Genomic DNA, 18178 nt, shown 5'->3' with positions numbered 1-18178 from the left:
AATTGCACTCCAAATACACTATAGGTGAGGCCCAACTAGGTAAGGAACAGACTCTGCACATCAAATACTGCTGGAGCTTTAACAGGCATTCAAACTGAACTAAATTCATGCACCAGATGCTGAAGCTTACACTGTTGTGAATGGCCTTTAACATTTTCAGTCTCTTGAGCTAGAAAACCACCCTCCCATTTCCCTCTTGGGTACTTTTGCTCTTTGCTAGTGATCTGAGGGTAAAAAATGCTGTAGATAACGCTGGTGACACCACCTCCAGCTTCACTCAGTCTCTTCCCCCTGGCTGGGCAAATCCTATTTTAGTCAGCCATCTGCGTCACTAACCTGGAACTAGAGCCTCTCTCTGCACAGTTCTGTTCCTGCTAATGTGAAGTGCAAAGAGCGCAGTTACCCCCATCCATTTTAACAGCAAATCTGCAGGATGCAGCGTACCCTGGCTGTGGAGGAGGCGAGATCACCTGCATCTAGAGACCAAGCCACACTGGTCTAGATCAAGGAATGGTAACTCTGGTGCACTCATGGTCCACTGCCCTCATAACTGGTCAGCAGCAAAACCACTGCTGTCCACATCTACACATGTGGTTGCTCACTCTGACGACTGCGAAAGGCTGATTATTACTTCCCCTACAGCTGTCCACACCGGTGTTTGGCGAGACTGCTCACAGCAAACGTCTCAGCTGTGTAACACCCTGCAACAGCTGTGCAGAAGTATACAAGATGTATTAGAGGCATGCCGTGAAATCCATAGTGCCAGGGGTGTAACAAAGCTCTTGGGGTTATTAATCAAGTGCTGCTTTGTCCTTTCATAAGCTCCAGAAACCTCATGAGTTGGAGGCGTTTGAATCAGTACTATTGATGGCAGCAGCTCCCAACTGCTTGATTAAGGACAAACCTGGCAAACACTCCTCCAAAAGCCCCCCTTGAGCCCACACAAGTATTCTGATCAGCAGCTTGCTTTCTGCCTGGAACCCTTTCTGTCCTCTGCACACACTCTTCCCTCCAACTGCAAGCGTTGTCATTACTACATGGCAGAGACACATATAAATCCTTTGGAAAAAGGAACATGGAACTGGGAGTGCTGACACTTGGCTGGAGAAACCCAGGGCAGGGAGAACACTCCACACATAAGCATGGAACTTGAGCTACATTCCTGTTTTCCTGACCATTTTTCCTGGTAGTTTTTTGTGACAGATGAATTCTCTGCAGAAGCTCACATCTTGGCTGCTCAGTTTGAATCCAAGCTAGTTTCTGTGACAGCACCATTCTGCCTAGAAAACATATGAGCAAGACCCTTTCAACTCCTACATGTTGTTGGTCTGTCCTCCTGCTCCAAGTCCAGCCAGGGCAGCTGAGACACCCCTTGGAAAGGAATGGCTGGTTAGGAAACATCCTTCCTGTGAGCCATCACAAGGAGGGCAGGCAGACTGGAGAGGTGCAAGGGAACAGGGTCACGCTGCAGTGCAGCCACAAGGTCAGGAGGATGTTCACAACCCCAACGTGCTGCTTTCCCTCTCTGCCTGCCCTTTCAGCACATGGCTGAGGGAAGAGTGCAGACAAGTGAAGCATCTGCTCTCTGGCATACCAATGGCAATCCTGCCCTTGCTGCCTGCTAAATACAGCTCTCCCTACCGCACATTCCCTGCTGCTACCCAGAGGTGAACAGATCAGCAGAAACAAGGTCACAGCTGCGTGCGCTCTCCATATGCGGCACCTACCCCGGAGCACAAATACTGCTTGGGAGAAGCGACACTGGCAGGTGCAGCAGCATCTCTGATCACCGCCCTAATGCCAGAACGCGTTCTGGCATCTTGTAGCTAGACCTGCTGAAAGCATTTGCCACAAAACCAAAGCAGGAAGCTCCTTAAATGCTAAGATTTGCTGCGCCTTCCATTAGGCGGAACGCTAGGTGGGTTAGGGCCATTTTGTTACTGCTTGCGATGCTGAGCACAGCAAGGCGTTGGTCTCCCAGTGGAACCTTTGCCCATCCCAGCAATAAATAACAGTGGAAATAATGACTTGCTACAAATGGAAAAGTGGGCTACGGTGCCAAGAGTAGACAAGCAGAATCTCTCAACCTTTCCACATCTCCAAATGTGTTCAATCTGCCATCTACTGGCAGTTGCTCACCTTATCCTTCCACAGCGCCCAAGAGGGAAATCTGCAAAGCCCTGCATTTATCACGCCAACATAAAACATGCAATCTAATTTCCAAATTTTTGTTACGGGATGAAAGACTAGGGATTTGTTTCCCAAATGTCATGCACATAAACTAGATCCCTGCCTGGCTAACAGCAAGTCCCAGTATGTGGGTTCCTGAGACAGAAGTAAGGGAGCAGAGTAGGGCAGTGGGTTTTAAGAAACCACACACACACACCCCCCCCTCCAGATGCTGCACGGAAACACAGCGGTGAACACCTCCAGAATTAACCAACAGAGGAGGAAAGGCTCCATGGCTGGCCTCACCTCTGTATCATCACTGTAGATGTAGTAGAGGACCCGGATGAAGATGTCTTCTGAGATGTTGTGGAGAGTCACCACAGGGATGCTGGGCTGTGTCTGCAGCTCCTCACTCTCACTGAAATGGTCTTCAAGAAGGGCTTTGAAATAATCACTGCGACCACAGAAAAATGCCTGGAGAGGGAAGAAAGACCAAAACACTAGCATCTTTATCATTGCACCAAGTCAAACAGCACTACCAACCAGCTGTCACAGCAGCTCAAAGATATTTCGGAAGTTCAGACTCTGTAACTCTAATTCTCCCTGTATTTTGAAGCTGCATCTCCAACATTTTTCCATACCTTATTTCTATCCATGCCTACCCTCAGAACAACAACCAAAAAAAATTAAAAAAATTGTAAACTTAAAGAGATTCAAAAGTAGCATGGCATTAGGGCAGGAGTTTGAGTTGAGGCTGGATCTCAAAATCCATTCTTAGTGCTGTTTATTTGCAGATCAAACATTCCCCTCTCCAGACGCTGAACTCACAAGCTGGCAGTAGGAGATTTTGCAGCTGTGAATGTTGTAGCTGAATCCATACATTTATCTCCTCACCTCTACAAGAAAGGCAGGGTTTGCTGTTTTGTTAAATGTTTTAAATATAGTTTCCAGCTGCAACAAGACTTTTGGTTTTCCAGCTGATGAGGCAATGCTGCTTCTGCAGAGCATATCCAGCACTCAGTGAGTTGGGGAGACAGGTAGACTAGACTCATGGCAAAAAAGGGAGGAGAATGAAGTCTAGCACAGGCACATACCTTATGGCACAAAAAGTTGTAATCTGCCACCCGGAAACACACATCAGGACAACTGTTAAAGTTGTCAGTGCTGTCAAACGGCAACTCCCCAAAACCAACCTAGGAAGAAAAACCAGAAAACCCTACCTTTAACATTCGTGCTTTAAACATGCTCAGGCTCCCAAGTTTGGACTTCTTGGTCTTCCCAGAAGCAACCATCCATCCGTTCCCTCACCACAATGCAGAGCACCAGAGGTGCTCTGAACACAGATTTCAATGTGAGGAAGTGGAGTCCTCGCACTCCTGATAGAGATATTTCTGGTACAAGTTACAGCTGCCTCCCTATCCGTGGAAACTCCCTGACCCTCCATACACCTCTGGAAAGCATTTCTGTGCCACCTAACAAGGCAGATATCCATTACATGAAGTAAACTTCACCTCCACTTGGTTATCATAAGCATACTAGAGCTTAGGACTAGCTCTTTACTGTGTAGGTGTACAGGTAGATGTACTAACATATAGATTATAGATGTATACACCCATTTGAAATGGTTTGGCTACAACTACTGCCTCACTTGAATAATCCAACGTTCCTAAAGCACATTTTAAATTTCTCATTTGATTTGCAGCCAAAGATAGTGTTGTTGCAGTATTAATACTCTAGTGAATTATTTTAACACCAACACACCTCCTCCCAGTCCCACATGCCAACAAAGACAGCACACACACACACGAAAAAAAAAAAATCTGTTGGCCTTATGTTATTTTAAAGTGACACTTCCAAATATTTTCACTTTCACCTTATCCTATATAAAGGGTAATTCAATTGTAGAAAAAAAAGTTTATATTCACAGTCATGTAACCAAGACAATTAATCTCTAGAAACAAAAGTTTCCCCTGGTTCTTGCTTTCCAAACACATGTCCCTGAGCTGCCTGCGCCGAGGAGTTTATTACCACTGTCTCTCATCCAGGGAAGTTACATCCCAAGTTTGCACCTGGGAAAACCCTGGGCTGACCGTGAAGATCAGTCTCCCATTCGCAGACTACTGAAGCACCATTTCCAACACGCCTGCCTCCATCCTAACTGAAAGCAACTGACTTTCAGCTTTACCGAGGAGCCAGATGACACCTCCCTCCCAAATTAAACAAAAGACACAGCCTGCAATACACTGGGTTGGTGCTCAGCCAAGCTCAGTTCACATGCAGCGGGGTTTCTCTCACAAAACAAGTTCTAGGATGTGGCAAGGCACCAAGCTGGCAAAAGCTCACACCACCACTGAACATGGCAATCTGGACCCATTTGCCAGGCTCTTTGTCTGTCCACAGCAACATTTGGCAGCTTCTGATTCCTCATCAGAGGAGAGTAAGCCCAGTGACATTCAAATTGTGCGCATGGCTGTCACAGTAACGCTGCCTCTCCATAGCACCTCTCCCCGTGAGTCCTTCCCCATCGGGGAACTCCTCTCCCAGAGGAGATGCAGCACTTCAAGGAACACTCCCCACCCGATCTATTACCTGCTTCTTATACAGCTGTAACACAACGAGCATCTCCAGCATCGAAGATGAGATCAAATTGTCTCAGTTGTAGATTCCCCAGGCTGCTCTTTTGCTGTTATCTGTGTCTCATGTTTCAAGGCTATGAACAAACGGCGGTCTGGGATCTGCAGCCGCGCTCTCTGTGGCATCCCATTACAAACACTAGTAGCCATGATCCAACTGCCCACTCTGTTTCCCCACCCTATGCCCACAACTTCCATGTCCTCTCCTAGAAATTCTGACATAACTTTCAAGGCTACATCTTTGCAGGCACATTACAGGTAAAACAAACCTAGAAACAGGCTTTGATAAGACGCTACTCTTTGTAGCATAAGAATTTTAATTGAGACAAACTCCGCATCTCCTACGTGCATCGCTTCTTTGCTCCCCTTTCATTGTCCAAAGGTAAATCTTTAAAAGGAATCCATCCCTCTGGAATGGACATGGGAGTTTTATTTGTCTCGGAGTTTGTCTCCTGAATTACAAACTCCTCTGGGCTCAGTTTCCTGCTTCTAGCCTTGCCTGCTCCCCACTCTGACGCTCAGGTTTACAAGGTCATTTCCAATTCCTACTACAAAAGCAGGTTTATGTCTTTGTTCCTCCTATTCAGCATAAAGTGTCTTTGCAGAATTTTCCCTTTTACTCCCCTTTTAAGTCTCTACTACTTCTACTCTCCTCCCTTCTCACGCTTGAGGAATTTCATCTCCCTTTCAGGGTCTCCCTTTCAGGGTCTCCCCTGCAGAAAACTGGCTTATTCCTCCCACCCCGCATTCAGGCAACCTCCTTAGCATACCCCTGTGCAGACAAAGCACAGCTGCCAAAGTTAAGTATGTTGCCCAGGAAGTCTAGCCTACAAGGTGCAAAACACATTCACAAAAAACCCACATTCACTGCAAAAAACAGTCTAGCCTATAGGTGCAAACACATTCACAATAACTCATTCACCATACAGAAATATTCTCAACACCTCTATAGCATAAGACTGCTTGAACATTCGCAGGATCTTCCAGCCATCATATGTGGAGGACCACATCTCTGCTGCTACCAATTTGCTATTAGCACTTAAACAGAAATGTTGCTGGAGGCAAAAATACACAAAACAAATCAGTGGCAGCAATTTGTACCTTGGCCAGATTATCTCAGCAAGAAAATTGTAAATAAATTACCACACAAAATACAGGGGTTAGTGATCCAAGAGAAGATTACCAGCCCATAACCAGATGCAAGCGGATTGGATTAAAAAAAAAAAAAAAAAAAATTGGAAGCATGTTGTAAATAGTTCAGTTAATTTGCTTCTGCCAAATGGGCAAAGCAAAGCACAGGAATAACTGCCATGGACAACCACACTGCACGGGTGTGGAGACAGACAAGATGGAACCATCTACTGGTTTCCAACTATTCTTTCTACATATTACAAGATTTAGCTTTACCCCAAAAGTGACAAATGGTCACATTTTTTTGCAGCCACACCAAACATCAATACAGATGGAGAGAACAGTATTTATTTCATGGCAAACTCTGGTCCTTTGAAGTCTGATTTCATCTTGGTTTGGAAAATAAGATTTCAGTTAAAAGGTAATAAAAACCACACCTAGAAGGAAATGATGTGCCTACAGTCTCACACACTGGAAGCCCTGGAGTCTCTAACTCAGAGGTCACCTGGCAGACACAAGATGAAGAGCTAGGCAGACAGACAATGGAAAGCCACATGGTTTTTGACAGCTGCCTGGCTTTTGATGGTATTTTACTTAAATCTGTCACTGCTAAATTTTATTGCAACAAACCAAAGAAGCAGGTGGTGTGGTCAGAAAAATTCTGGCCATTACTAGTTTAAAACAAAATAGAGACAATCACCACACTTTTAAAAACAAACACTGAAAGAGGAAAAGGCTTTCAAGTATATACGGGAATGAGAAACAAGATGCCAAGATTATAAACGTGTTTAAGAGTTCAAAGAATAGATTGTTCTTACTCTAAAAAACTAATAATGAACTGTGATTGGATCTCAAATGTTAATTATTGTTTTAGTCATATAACGTATTACTGAACTATGAAATTGGGATGCATAGAGTTTTCTGCATCATTCAAGTATCAAAGACATTACATGCAAATTATTTGTTCATAGTTAGAAAGTTGTGTATATCCCCATTTCATGTAATACGGCATTACATGACATGCAGCAGCTCAGAATCTCTTGCCAAATTCTGGAAATGCTGGCTTTTATCCAGAAGCCAAATACCTATTTTGTTCAGCATAGGCTGGAAAAAAAAAATAAATGTATGTTTCTCTCGAGGACACGGATGTTTGTACGTGACTACTCAGCTGTCCCTGACATTTGAGGTTACATAGTTTGTATACTATTCCTTGTATGGCATCAAACCCTGTAGGAAGGAGGATGTGCAATGCCTCTGTCCCAGAGCAAAGATGCCTAATTCACGGAATTTAACAATTTGCAAATATTAGGATGGGATATAAATGGCAATAGGATGAAGAGCTTTGTTCATATATTCTTTGTAAGTTAAGGGGAAAAAAAAAGACCTAGAGAGAGGAAAAATGGCAATCTTTTAGAATTTACCAGACTTTAACAAAGCACCCATGTTTGTGTATGGCATACAAATTCTCTAGTGAACAGGCGTGTGCCCATGCCCTCTTCACCTTAACAGCCATAACAAGTCTAATGCTACTGTAACTGCCTTCGTTCTGATCTATGAACATCGCAAGAAAACCACAGCTCAGAGGCATTCTCAGTGCTGTCAGATGATTATATTATTCCAAGTTTCGTATTTTCCATCCAGCTCCTATTCTGCATGAAAGAATTAAAAGGGAAGCGTTTCTAACCCTTGAGAAGAAAAGCTCAACCCAACAGGAGCGTGCCATCAAGGTCTGGGAACAAGCAATCAAACAGAAAGCACTCTTTTTATTTGTGAAGTGACTTAAAATTTATGTAAATCTCACTGTTTTGGGGCCCACAATCCTTTTTTTAGTTCTTGGGGAGGTAAATCTGAGGCTTACTTATAGTGTCACCTCCCTTTAAAGCCTGCAAACCTACAGAAAAGCATACTGAAAGCCACAAATAAATGCACAGTTATTTGAGGGAGGCAGGTTACATAGGAAAGATTTCTGCACTGGTAGATGGAAACTTGATGGAGAAAAACTCCCTCTATAAAGTGCTCAGTACTCAGAGAAATATGTCTGCCAAAAGCCAGCACAAAACACGCTGGCTTATTAGAGGTAAGAAACCTTATCCATGCACACACACACACACACGCTCTCTGCAGCAAGGCAGGGCTATTCAGCAGGGGACAAAAAGAAAAAATGCAATAAACTTTGCTACATCACTCAGTCATACAACCTCTGGGCACAGTAGCCACCTAAAATGAGTTCACGTTATTAAATTCAGTGGTTGGTATGAGAGAGAAGAAAAAATGGACAGACATAAGAGCAAAGTGAATCTGCTGATATTACAGAAAACAACAGATGCAGGGAGAATGAAGACCACTAATATTTATCCTGTTGCCTGCAACTGGGAGCGAAGATCCACGTATATGAGCCTAACTAATAATACTGATGGTGTTTTAACATAGTGATCATCAACCTGTGGTCTGTGGGCTATTTCTAAGGGTCAACAAGACGTAGTTATGAAAAGCAAATCTACTGCCAGTCAAGTTAAATTCGCTTCAGAGGGACTCACATTTCTGCTGGAAATATTTTCAGGGTTTGAAAGCACCTCTCCACTGCAGGGTGTCAGTTCCTAGCAAGCAAGCCATCTTCCATCTAATATGTCCCTTCGGGTACCAATGCCTGCTGATAAAACATTTCTGATACTCAAGAAGGATGGCAGAGAGAAGGAAAAAGAGCTGGGGGCCAACTCTTGTCCCCTTGTCATCAACGAGGAAATCCGCACCAACCCTATAGCAAGGGTTTTGTTTACAGAGATCCCTACCGGAGGAAAAATCCAAGGGAAAGGACCAGCACCGACAGCCTCATTAAACAATTTTACAGCTTTTCCAAGCAATAAAAGGCTTTCAGCATTTGGAGCACCAGCAAACAAGCAAGCACTAAACTCAAATGGAAAAAATGCGACTGAACACACGTGAACACATATCGCAGCCCCACAGAGACCAGAAGTAGTATAAATGCTCCCTACCCGCAGTTCGGCTGGCAGGGCGCAGTCTGCTAGGAGAGCCAGATCTTCCTGCAGCCGGCAGTTACCTGTGGGCTCAATCGTCAGCACTTTCACACAGGTCCCTGGCTTGGAAGAAACTGGAAGAAGCAAAAAACAAAAGAGCAGAGATACCTAAATTCCTCTACAAACATTCTCTCCCATTTAGAGAAAAGACACACACCCTAGGGAAAATCAGTATTATTGCTGCTTAGCTTTTCCTGCAACACACATGTGATTCCTCTATGTAAACATGCATACAGCACCCCTCAGTACAGCTGGTGAGCAGGGCTGGAAGGGGATGCATGTGGTGTTGCCTCTCCTCAAACCTCCACTTAATTCTTTGTGCTGGAATAGCAACCGTGGCAAACACAAAGTTGCCACAGGCATATCAAGCCCAACTTGCCCTCTGCAATCCTTGTCATCTGTCCTGGCTTCGGCTACACAGCACTATACCAGCTACTAGGAAGAAAATTAACCCTATCTCAGCTGAAACCAGGACATCATCAATTATAGCTGAGGACCATTGATCAGGCTGCCCCTGATCCCTGCAGGAGCCACTCATACAATGTCTTCCCCAGCCGACCGCCCCTACCACTGACAGTGTCGCCTAAGGTGAAGCCTATGCCAGGGCGTATTTAGTTAAAACAAAGCTGCTTCCATGCCTCTCTGCTCGGCCACGTGCTCTCAGGGGTCCCATTTCAGCTGTGCCGTCCCAACTTCACTCCAGGGAACAAAGGGATTTATTCTTGTTTAGGTAATAAATTCTCTGCACCCAAGTCTGTCCTCTACTCTCTACCTGTAGATCCCCAAAGCACAAAGACCCCCAAAACACCTAGGCTCCTGAGCGTGCCTGGGTTGTTTGCAAACATTAAATAAGCATTGCTACCACCACCAAAGAGATCAAATAAACCATACAGAGATGGCACCTTCATTTGCCTTTTTCAGACCTAGTGCGTCTTCCTGTCTTGCCTTACCAGCCTACACAATTAAACAGCCTGATAAAGGGGAAGCAAAATACAGGATCTTGCTATGGTCTTGCTACGACCAAAGTTGCTGTGGAGCTCATTGAAGCCAACCCCGCTAACTTCAAACAAGCTGCAGCCCAAAGTACACCCAGCTGCTGTGTTACGACATCGCTGCCATCACAGCCTTTCCTCTTTCTGGCCACCTCCTGCCCGCAGTTCACTACCCCAGGTTTGGTTTCAGCTCAGCATGCTTTGGGGTGAGGACTGAAGCATGTAAGACATTCAAGAGTCCCTGGCACATAGGAAAGCATGTGAAAAAACACAGAGCACCACTGGAAAAGGCAAAGTTGTGGTGAGGAAGACTCGAGATGCTGTTGGGAGCCAGAGAGACGCAGAGTTAACTTTCAAGGACAAAAGAGTTAAGCGGCCCCACACTGAAGCGTTCAGAAGAATTTCTGACAGGCATGATTCACCACATTAAAACCCCTCACAGGTGAATCACGCCACCTTGAGACCTCATTTTTCCTGACATTTTGCACAGCATTACATGAGCTCCATCAGATGACTCCACTGGGCCGTGGGCGAAACGAGACCATGATGTCTCACAAAACACGTTCTCCGCCCCCTCCTCCATGCTACTGCTGCACTCTTCAGATGTGCCACCACTGTACCTCAAATAGGCTGAATATCCCAGAAAGATACTGGAAAGGGAAGGATAATTTACCAATACAAGACAGTCAGGTACCATCATTGCTACACACGGAGCTACACCAGCAAGGAAACAGGCTGCTCTATTAGCACTAAATGGTACCGTCAGATAGATGACTTCCAGGGTAAATAAGCCAAGAGGAGACCTGGCACCAACACAAACAAGACTGAGTGCATTTTCTCAAAGAGCCCTGTCCACTTACAGACCAGCATGAGAGAAGGAAATTTCTCACTGGGCAATTAGAAACTCTTTACGGCAGAGAGAATCATTTATATTTGTGTAGGGCCTATTATAACAGTTGCCAAATTGATCAGGCTCTGTAAGCGCTAATGGACCCAGCAGGTTTTAAGCAGTAGTCAAGAGAAAGAGTTCTTCTCTTGGGATCTACAAAGCGTCTATGCACTTTCATAGTGACATGAAAGAACAGTGATTTGTCTGAGAAGCACATCTACCACGAGACATTTCACGCACTGCATCTCTCAAACCCAAGAGCACAGCATTTGGTATCACAAGCAACTCTCTCCTAACAGAAACAATAAAAATCAAAGAGACAGAACAGGAATAACCTGTTGGCTGCAAGCAAGCAGCAGGGACCATCACCTTCTTGCAAGAATCAGGAATGAAAGGGTTTCTGAAAAGAGCAACATAAACAATGCAAGGAGCTGGAGGGAATAACCCAACTACGGTTGAGAATGAAGGATTTTGTCTTTCTTCCCAATCTAGCCCAGCTGCATAGCACTGAACATCACCTACCAATTCATCAGCTGCCTTTGTTTCCACTGCTCAATACTTGTTTTGTAGTCTTTTGTTTCAACTGAGCCAATGCACCACAAAAAATAAAAGCCACAAAAACCCCACCAAACTCCCAAACCTTTCCAAAATGATGCCACACTCAGATACCTGCCTTATACATCCTCCTCCCAATGCCACGACTAGCTATAACCACAGATGCTGTACATCCAGTGCCTCCGCTATGAAGGCAAGCATCACAAACCTTGCTCTCAACCTTTTTGCCCTAAAACTTGTAGAAATAACTGCAGAACATTTATTTTCAAATACTTCCACTTTGAAAGGAAGGATTATGGCTTAATCTGGACAAACCCTGTCTAAGCTCTTCCAAACACTGCAACAGTTTTTTCTTGCTATAGCCACAATATACAGGTGAGGGAAAATATGCAAAGCATTCACACTGACGTCTATCTGAGGTGCAACAGAAGGCACTGGGTCATCTTCTCTGGGGTTTTCCTAAACTACTGTCTGTGCATGCCAAGATACTAAGTGCTTTTGAAATGCTGCTTAACTCCATATAATGAGATTGCAGAGACTGCAATTATCCACTGGAGCTGCACAGGCTTGAGTTCATGTTGTTTTATTAGACACGTTTCAACTTTATAATACAGATGCAAGACATGACCCTGCTCTGCAGGCCTGAATCAGCTGTCTATTCCACAGAAACCACTTGGAACAAGCGGAGATACCAAATGCACTAGAGGGAAGAGCAATGCTTTGTCAAGTGCCAGACATGATGTGATCTAATATCTTTCCCAATTTTTAACTTCTGTAACTCTTACATGTCTTATTTTCTGGAGAATGAAGTTTTCCTGGCTTCCACATGAGATCTGATACGAGAAACAAATATTTAACAGATCTATCACCAGTTCTGTCTATTCACTTGAACCCAACCTGTCATAAATAAAATCAAGCCTAGTACTTCCATCAGTGCTTTACACCACCCATTGAGTATGTCTTCTGTCAGCCCTTAGAAATGAAGAACAACTGTTCCCTCCCAAAGAACCCAAAAATTAAATTATTTAGCCAGTGCCATCCAGAAGTCTGTATTATCACATTTGCAAGCAGAGCTTGTATCTGAAACTCCCAACCAACCTGAAACGTTGCTTCACCATTTTCCATTTTTGAACCCCGCCAAGAAGTCAGCGTTTTTGCAGTTCATGAATTTAACCACTGGACTTCATGATCCTTAGGTTGCCAATTATGTACTATGCAATGGCTTCAGACGGCTAGCAAACTATCCACCTTATTTTCCTCCCACAATCTAATGCGAGATGTTAACTTGATGTATTAAGATAGAATGGTCACCTCCAGGGTCTCAGCTAGACCCTGGGAGAGAAAAAGAAAAAAAGGAAAAAACAGGGTGGGGAGTGGGGGGGGAAGATCTCCAGCATCTCACTGGATTACTCTGATATCAAAAGATGCCACAAGATAATTCTGTTACCTGATTGTCTGAGTAGTTTTTATTTTCTAGTCATGGTATTCACCACCACTCCCCTTTTCCACCACTTATTTAATACACAAACTGGTATCTTACACTACTTGTAGCAAGAAACCAAGAAATGCATTTCTCATGTCTTCAGATGCACCCTTACATTTGTGCTTACATGGCTGAGGTAAGATACAGCTTCCATGGTACAAGGACTTCCACCCCGGTCTACATGGGAACAGCTGTACTGTGGTAACACAGCACCCCACCACCACCAAACAATTGCGCATGCCTAAGGGCAGACATACATATGGTAATATCTTCCATGTGATTTGCAGATGAGGAATTTCTTGAGCCAGAAGTATTGCCTCTATCTGTTAAGCCCTGCAACTTCAGGAGGCTGAATAATCAGAACTCATAATTCAAAAGGGAAAGGTGGAATAGCTACACCCTTACCTCTCAGGTCAAGGAAGAAGATGCTATTGGCTTAAAAGTTACAGACTGGATTCTCTTCTCAAACCAAAATTAACTCGACTGAAGTAAAGGAGTTAACTCAGAGCATGAAATGAGAATCAGATATTTTCAGCCTGAAGGTTTTGTTACCAGATTATTTTTTTTACTTAATGACTAACACCACTTTTCCCTACTTGTGCTGTTTTGATTCTTCTTCACGTGTCCCTTAGCTTGAACTAAGGAGATGAATGATAAACTCCAACTGTTGGTTTTCATGCAATAAGCTGATATCATGCTTAGATCACAAGCTCTTTGGATAACAAAAAGCCCTTAAATAGAGGATTGCATCACTTAAAGCTTGGCACATACATGTGTTATAAATACTCACATGCTTTCAAAAATACTTCTCTGCTCTTCAAGAAGTGTTATATCTCTCTCTGCATTAATTTTGAGCTAATTATCAAATGTTTTACTTTGGTCAGATAAATACCGAAAAGGACTTTTAATTGTACATATTATATCTCCCCAGGGATTTAAACAAGGTCTCTGCTGAAAGGCACTTTCCAATATACCCCAAAGTGTTCCATGGAATGTCTGGCAACCACAGCAAAGTCCTGCTGCCATGGCTGCTCTACTATAATGAAAACATTCAATATAAATGATAAACATGCATGTGTCAGAAACCACTACGGCTGCCCTACAGAGAACTCACGACTGAAAACTATCATGCAAACATGGGAATTCCACAACAGAATCATTTTCTGGAAGCCCCAAGAGCACCATGAAACACCCACCATCACACTTCCATCTTTCTCCCTGAATCAACACACAGGCACAGCAGAGACAACAGCAAGTAAAATACTTACCAAATTCATAGACTTTTTTACATTTGGTCTCCAAATCGTCTATGAGGTCCTGCAGCCGACACTGCTTGGCTAACCTCTTGCAATCATTTACATATTCTACGTCGATATCAAGACGACCTGCCAAGAAGAAATGCAGCCAGCTCTTTTAACCCACACCACTTAGGTGTAAAAATGGCAAAATCAGGGATTGAAGACTTGATGGCACAGAAATTCAGTAATTAGACACATTGCCTCACTTCTCAGCATCCAGTTACAACTCAGTCCAAGAAGTTAAGACTTGGTACCCCACTGCCCACCCCTTTGATGAGACTCAGTCTGGCATCTGAATCACATTCCCACCTTCTAGTGTCTACCCTAACAACTTCATTCAAGAGGTCAAAAAGTGAACAGGCTTATACAAAAGGTGTCTAATTCCCTCAGAAAAGAACAAAAGAGCAGCACAACAGCAGCATGCATGACTGCCACCATTGGCTATCTGGCTTAGGGCGAGAAAAGACTTTAGGCTCACGAGCTGTCATCCCAGAATCTTTTACCATCAACTAAAAATGTGGTGTGGAACATTTCTGAAAACACTGGACTTGGGGAGGGAGAACCTTGAAGATAAAGTTATTTTCTGGCACCACCTCCTGGCCTGAAATAGTTCAGCAGTTAGCATGCCTACAATACAACATTTGGCATTTTCATAGAAGGTTTAGGATCAACTTCTGTTCAGAAAAAAATATTAGAAAGGATTCAAATAATTCAGCACACACTGCTCAGGTCTGCCAGACTGAAAACGTCCTACGTGGGAACCTGGCTTTTCACCAGCTTACGGGATTGTTATCCCAGATGACAGATTTACCTTCCTTAAGTTAAAAATACATTCTCCACATCCCTCCAACCAATCAACCCAAGCTGATCTTTTTTTAATTGACTGTATAGTTATTGGCAGGACAACAACTGGCAAAAGGTACAAACAACTTGGAAGAGATGGGGATTGCTCACATTCTCCCTTTCTGCCAGCAGAGAGGATGTGTTGCAATTCATGCACCCAAACACGGGTGTCTGCAAGCCTGTGCCACCATCACAGTGCTATGGCAGAGGCACAGACAGCTGCCCACCAGCCATGAATACATACGCTAGACACTGAGTAATTTACCTGTGTATAGATACTGCAGAAGAGAGCCAAAGGCTGCTGGATTAATCTAAAATAAAACATGAGAAAGTTACCTTTAGAATTCCCAGGTTGCCTGAAACTTGCCTGAATACAAACATGATCCCGAACAAGTTGAAAAAAAACCCACTTAAATAGCAATTCACACACTGCACCCAATTTCCTTGCTCCTTGCATAACTAATGCTGCCACTCCACCTGGCTGACACAGCTCTTTAAATGTATCAACTGATACGAATCCATGTGCCTAGGGGGACAAGACCTGACTAACGGAGGTGCTCCGATGACGCAGTTGTAATAGAGGCTCTGTAAAATCCAGTCTTTCACTGGTCGCAAACATTTCCAACCCTTCTTAATTTGAGAGGAAAGCCGTGTTCTTGTACAAAGAGAAAGGAGAGACATTAAGCAATGTCCTGAGAAACGGGAAGTATGTTTGTCACGAGAGGTTTTGCACAGCCACAATCAAGCTATAGAAACGTATGCCAGAGTATTGGTGATTAATGGATGGAATGCACTTATGGCCTATTTAGTTCTTGCTGCAAAGGCAACAAAAGGGACTCAATTAGTGCCAATTATGGAGGTGATGTCTTCACCACAGACCACCTGTCCACCAGGAATTAGACTCAACTCATCCCACAGAGGAGTCGCGGCGCAGCTGGCAGATGGTAACAGCTACCTGCTACTGCAATTAATTAAGATATGTTTGAGCCCACGACAGAGGGAACACAGGGGAAGTACGCAGTCTACAGCCTTTTGTTATCCGAGTAAGATGCTATTTTACTGCATAAAGTGCCTCCACAAGCCCCTCTCCTTGACTAGGGTCATTCTGAGCTCCAGGAGCTATTCACTGTGGAAGTTAACCCTCAAACTGTCTTTCCTACTCACTTTTCTCAGCCAGTTGAAACAGGAAAAGAAAGGAAAGAGCTGGAAGCACAGCCTTGCTCACCAGTGGATGTTTCAACACTATCATGTTCTTCCCCTTCCATTTGGTCTCAAACATTTCTGCAAAGTAGGCGCTGCGAGCGCTGAGAATGCAGCGGTGGGCACAGAAGGATTTGCCATGAACAATGAAAACGATGTCGCTTTGGTAACCCTGCTCCAGCAACCTGTAAGGAACAAAGAGAGGGGAAATTCATTGCAGAATGAGAAAGGAGAGAATGGAGTCAAGCCAGTGGGGGACACGGTAAAATTAGGTCTAAATGAACCTCTGGACATTGCAGTCTCTCCCTGCCCAGTTAGAAGGCCAGCATGGGGGCTGGTACATCACATACTAGACTGGGATCTCCCAGTCCCTCCAATGACTCAAAGAAGTTTTGTTAGTGCAAGAGGAAGGCTGGAGAATGAAACCTTCCTGACTCAGGTGAACCCCTGAACGCAGGGAATGGATTTTGAAGAGGAACTAGTTGCCCCCAAACACATCTCTAAAGGTTAATCCTGCTTTTAAATTGTCAGATGACAAAAAGCCCTACAGAAGCACACACTTTCAGAAAGAATTACCCCACTACAAAGTAAGGGGCAACTTTCCTGCTCTCGGGGCACCGTCAGCGTGCACGCTTTAACCATGCAGCAAACAGGAGAGGACTTCATGTCACCCACCCTCAGAAGAAGGAAGGATGTCACTAGCATGAAATGCAGGCAATTACCACATCAGAGATGAAGCCTCGTTTATGATTGCATGCCCATACCCTCTTTCTTTAAGAGGAAAAAACCAGAGATAGCTACTTCTAGAGTTTACGGCAACCCTCACCAATGTTTCCTAATGCCCATCACCCCTTGCATATATATATCTTCACAAACATCCCCAAGAGGTCAGATCAGGCAGACATCAGGCATCACGCTCCTGCTAGAGAGCGGGACTGCTGCACAGAAAGGTGCAGGGTTACACAAGGAGATGATGTCAGAGCAGGGTCTTGAACGCTGATCTCAATCTCCTGCCACTAGAACATCCTTCCTACTAGTGTCTTGCCCAAAACAAAACAGAAGCAGTTAGGTGTTTATTTTTTGCCCCCTACTGTTGCCCTTTGTTTCAATTTTAACACAAGGTCTGTTTGGAACGAGAAGCGGAAAACAGCACATTTTAGTTTTCATGTGTGCTCAACCCCACATCATCTGAGCCAGAAACTCACCAGGGGAGTGATAAATCACCCTGCAAAACTCTGCTTCCCTGAAAGGCAGAATCTGATTTTAAATATAAAATTATAATGATATGACAAATTAGTTTCCTTCCTCCCTTCTTTCCTCACAGCTTCAGAAATTAGGACTCTGTAGCAATGGGAAGATTGTCAGATCTTTCTAGGATTTATCTGCTCTCCAATTTTGAGGATACAGATGCTGAAACCTTGTTTTGTTTTTTTTTTAAGTCAGTCCAATGGGAGGAAAAAACCAAAAAACCAAATCTGTGTAATAACATCAGAACTACCAGGGTAGAAAAACAGCAAGAAGAAAAGATAGCCAGTATTCCTCTACTCCTAGAGCAAGTTAGGCTTCTTCTCAAGCTCTAGGCTAAGACTACAAGCTGTGACAGGCAACTTCCAGAAACATCTTAAAATTAACACATTTTAATGAACAAAATAAAGAACTGAGTACTGTCCCTATAAGTCAGAGCACCTTAAGGAACCTCAAACTATCTCAGAAATGAGACACCTATTATCACTGCTGGAAACGTCGGCTTGCAGGCTATAGCACTTCAGGCCTAAAACTTAATTTCAGTTGACAGATTATCCTAAATTGCTGATGTGGTCCGAGTGATCTGATTTTGGTTTGACGGTCAAGGATGACAGTCTAACGCTTCTGCATTATAAAGACCAGCTTTCTGTTGGCTCTGGAGTCTGTACCTAAGTCACTGGAGGCTATATTTTAAATGCACACATA

The 18178-nt window shown here is 43.9% G+C and overlaps 1 protein-coding gene across 3 annotated transcripts in view; it reads right to left on the bottom strand.

Moving 5' to 3' along the window:
- ABTB1 (ankyrin repeat and BTB domain containing 1) overlaps positions 1-18178 on the bottom strand; it is a 28876-nt gene that overhangs the window by 6045 nt on the left and 4653 nt on the right. For all 3 annotated transcript variants that reach the window (XM_072875968.1, XM_072875969.1, XM_072875971.1), the window contains 6 exons: positions 16254-16413; positions 15294-15339; positions 14156-14272; positions 8927-9042; positions 3264-3362; positions 2476-2643 (listed from right to left, as the gene is read on the bottom strand). In XM_072875968.1, coding sequence (XP_072732069.1) covers positions 2476-2643; positions 3264-3362; positions 8927-9042; positions 14156-14272; positions 15294-15339; positions 16254-16413 — 706 coding nt within the window. The remainder of the gene's footprint in view (positions 1-2475; positions 2644-3263; positions 3363-8926; positions 9043-14155; positions 14273-15293; positions 15340-16253; positions 16414-18178) is intronic.

The sequence above is a fragment of the Ciconia boyciana genome, chromosome 11 (genome assembly GCF_034638445.1).
Source record: "Ciconia boyciana chromosome 11, ASM3463844v1, whole genome shotgun sequence".
In the NCBI taxonomy this organism is placed as follows: domain Eukaryota; kingdom Metazoa; phylum Chordata; class Aves; order Ciconiiformes; family Ciconiidae; genus Ciconia; species Ciconia boyciana.
The sequence above is the reverse complement of the archived record's forward strand: the minus strand, read 5'-3'. Positions and strand labels throughout refer to the sequence as shown.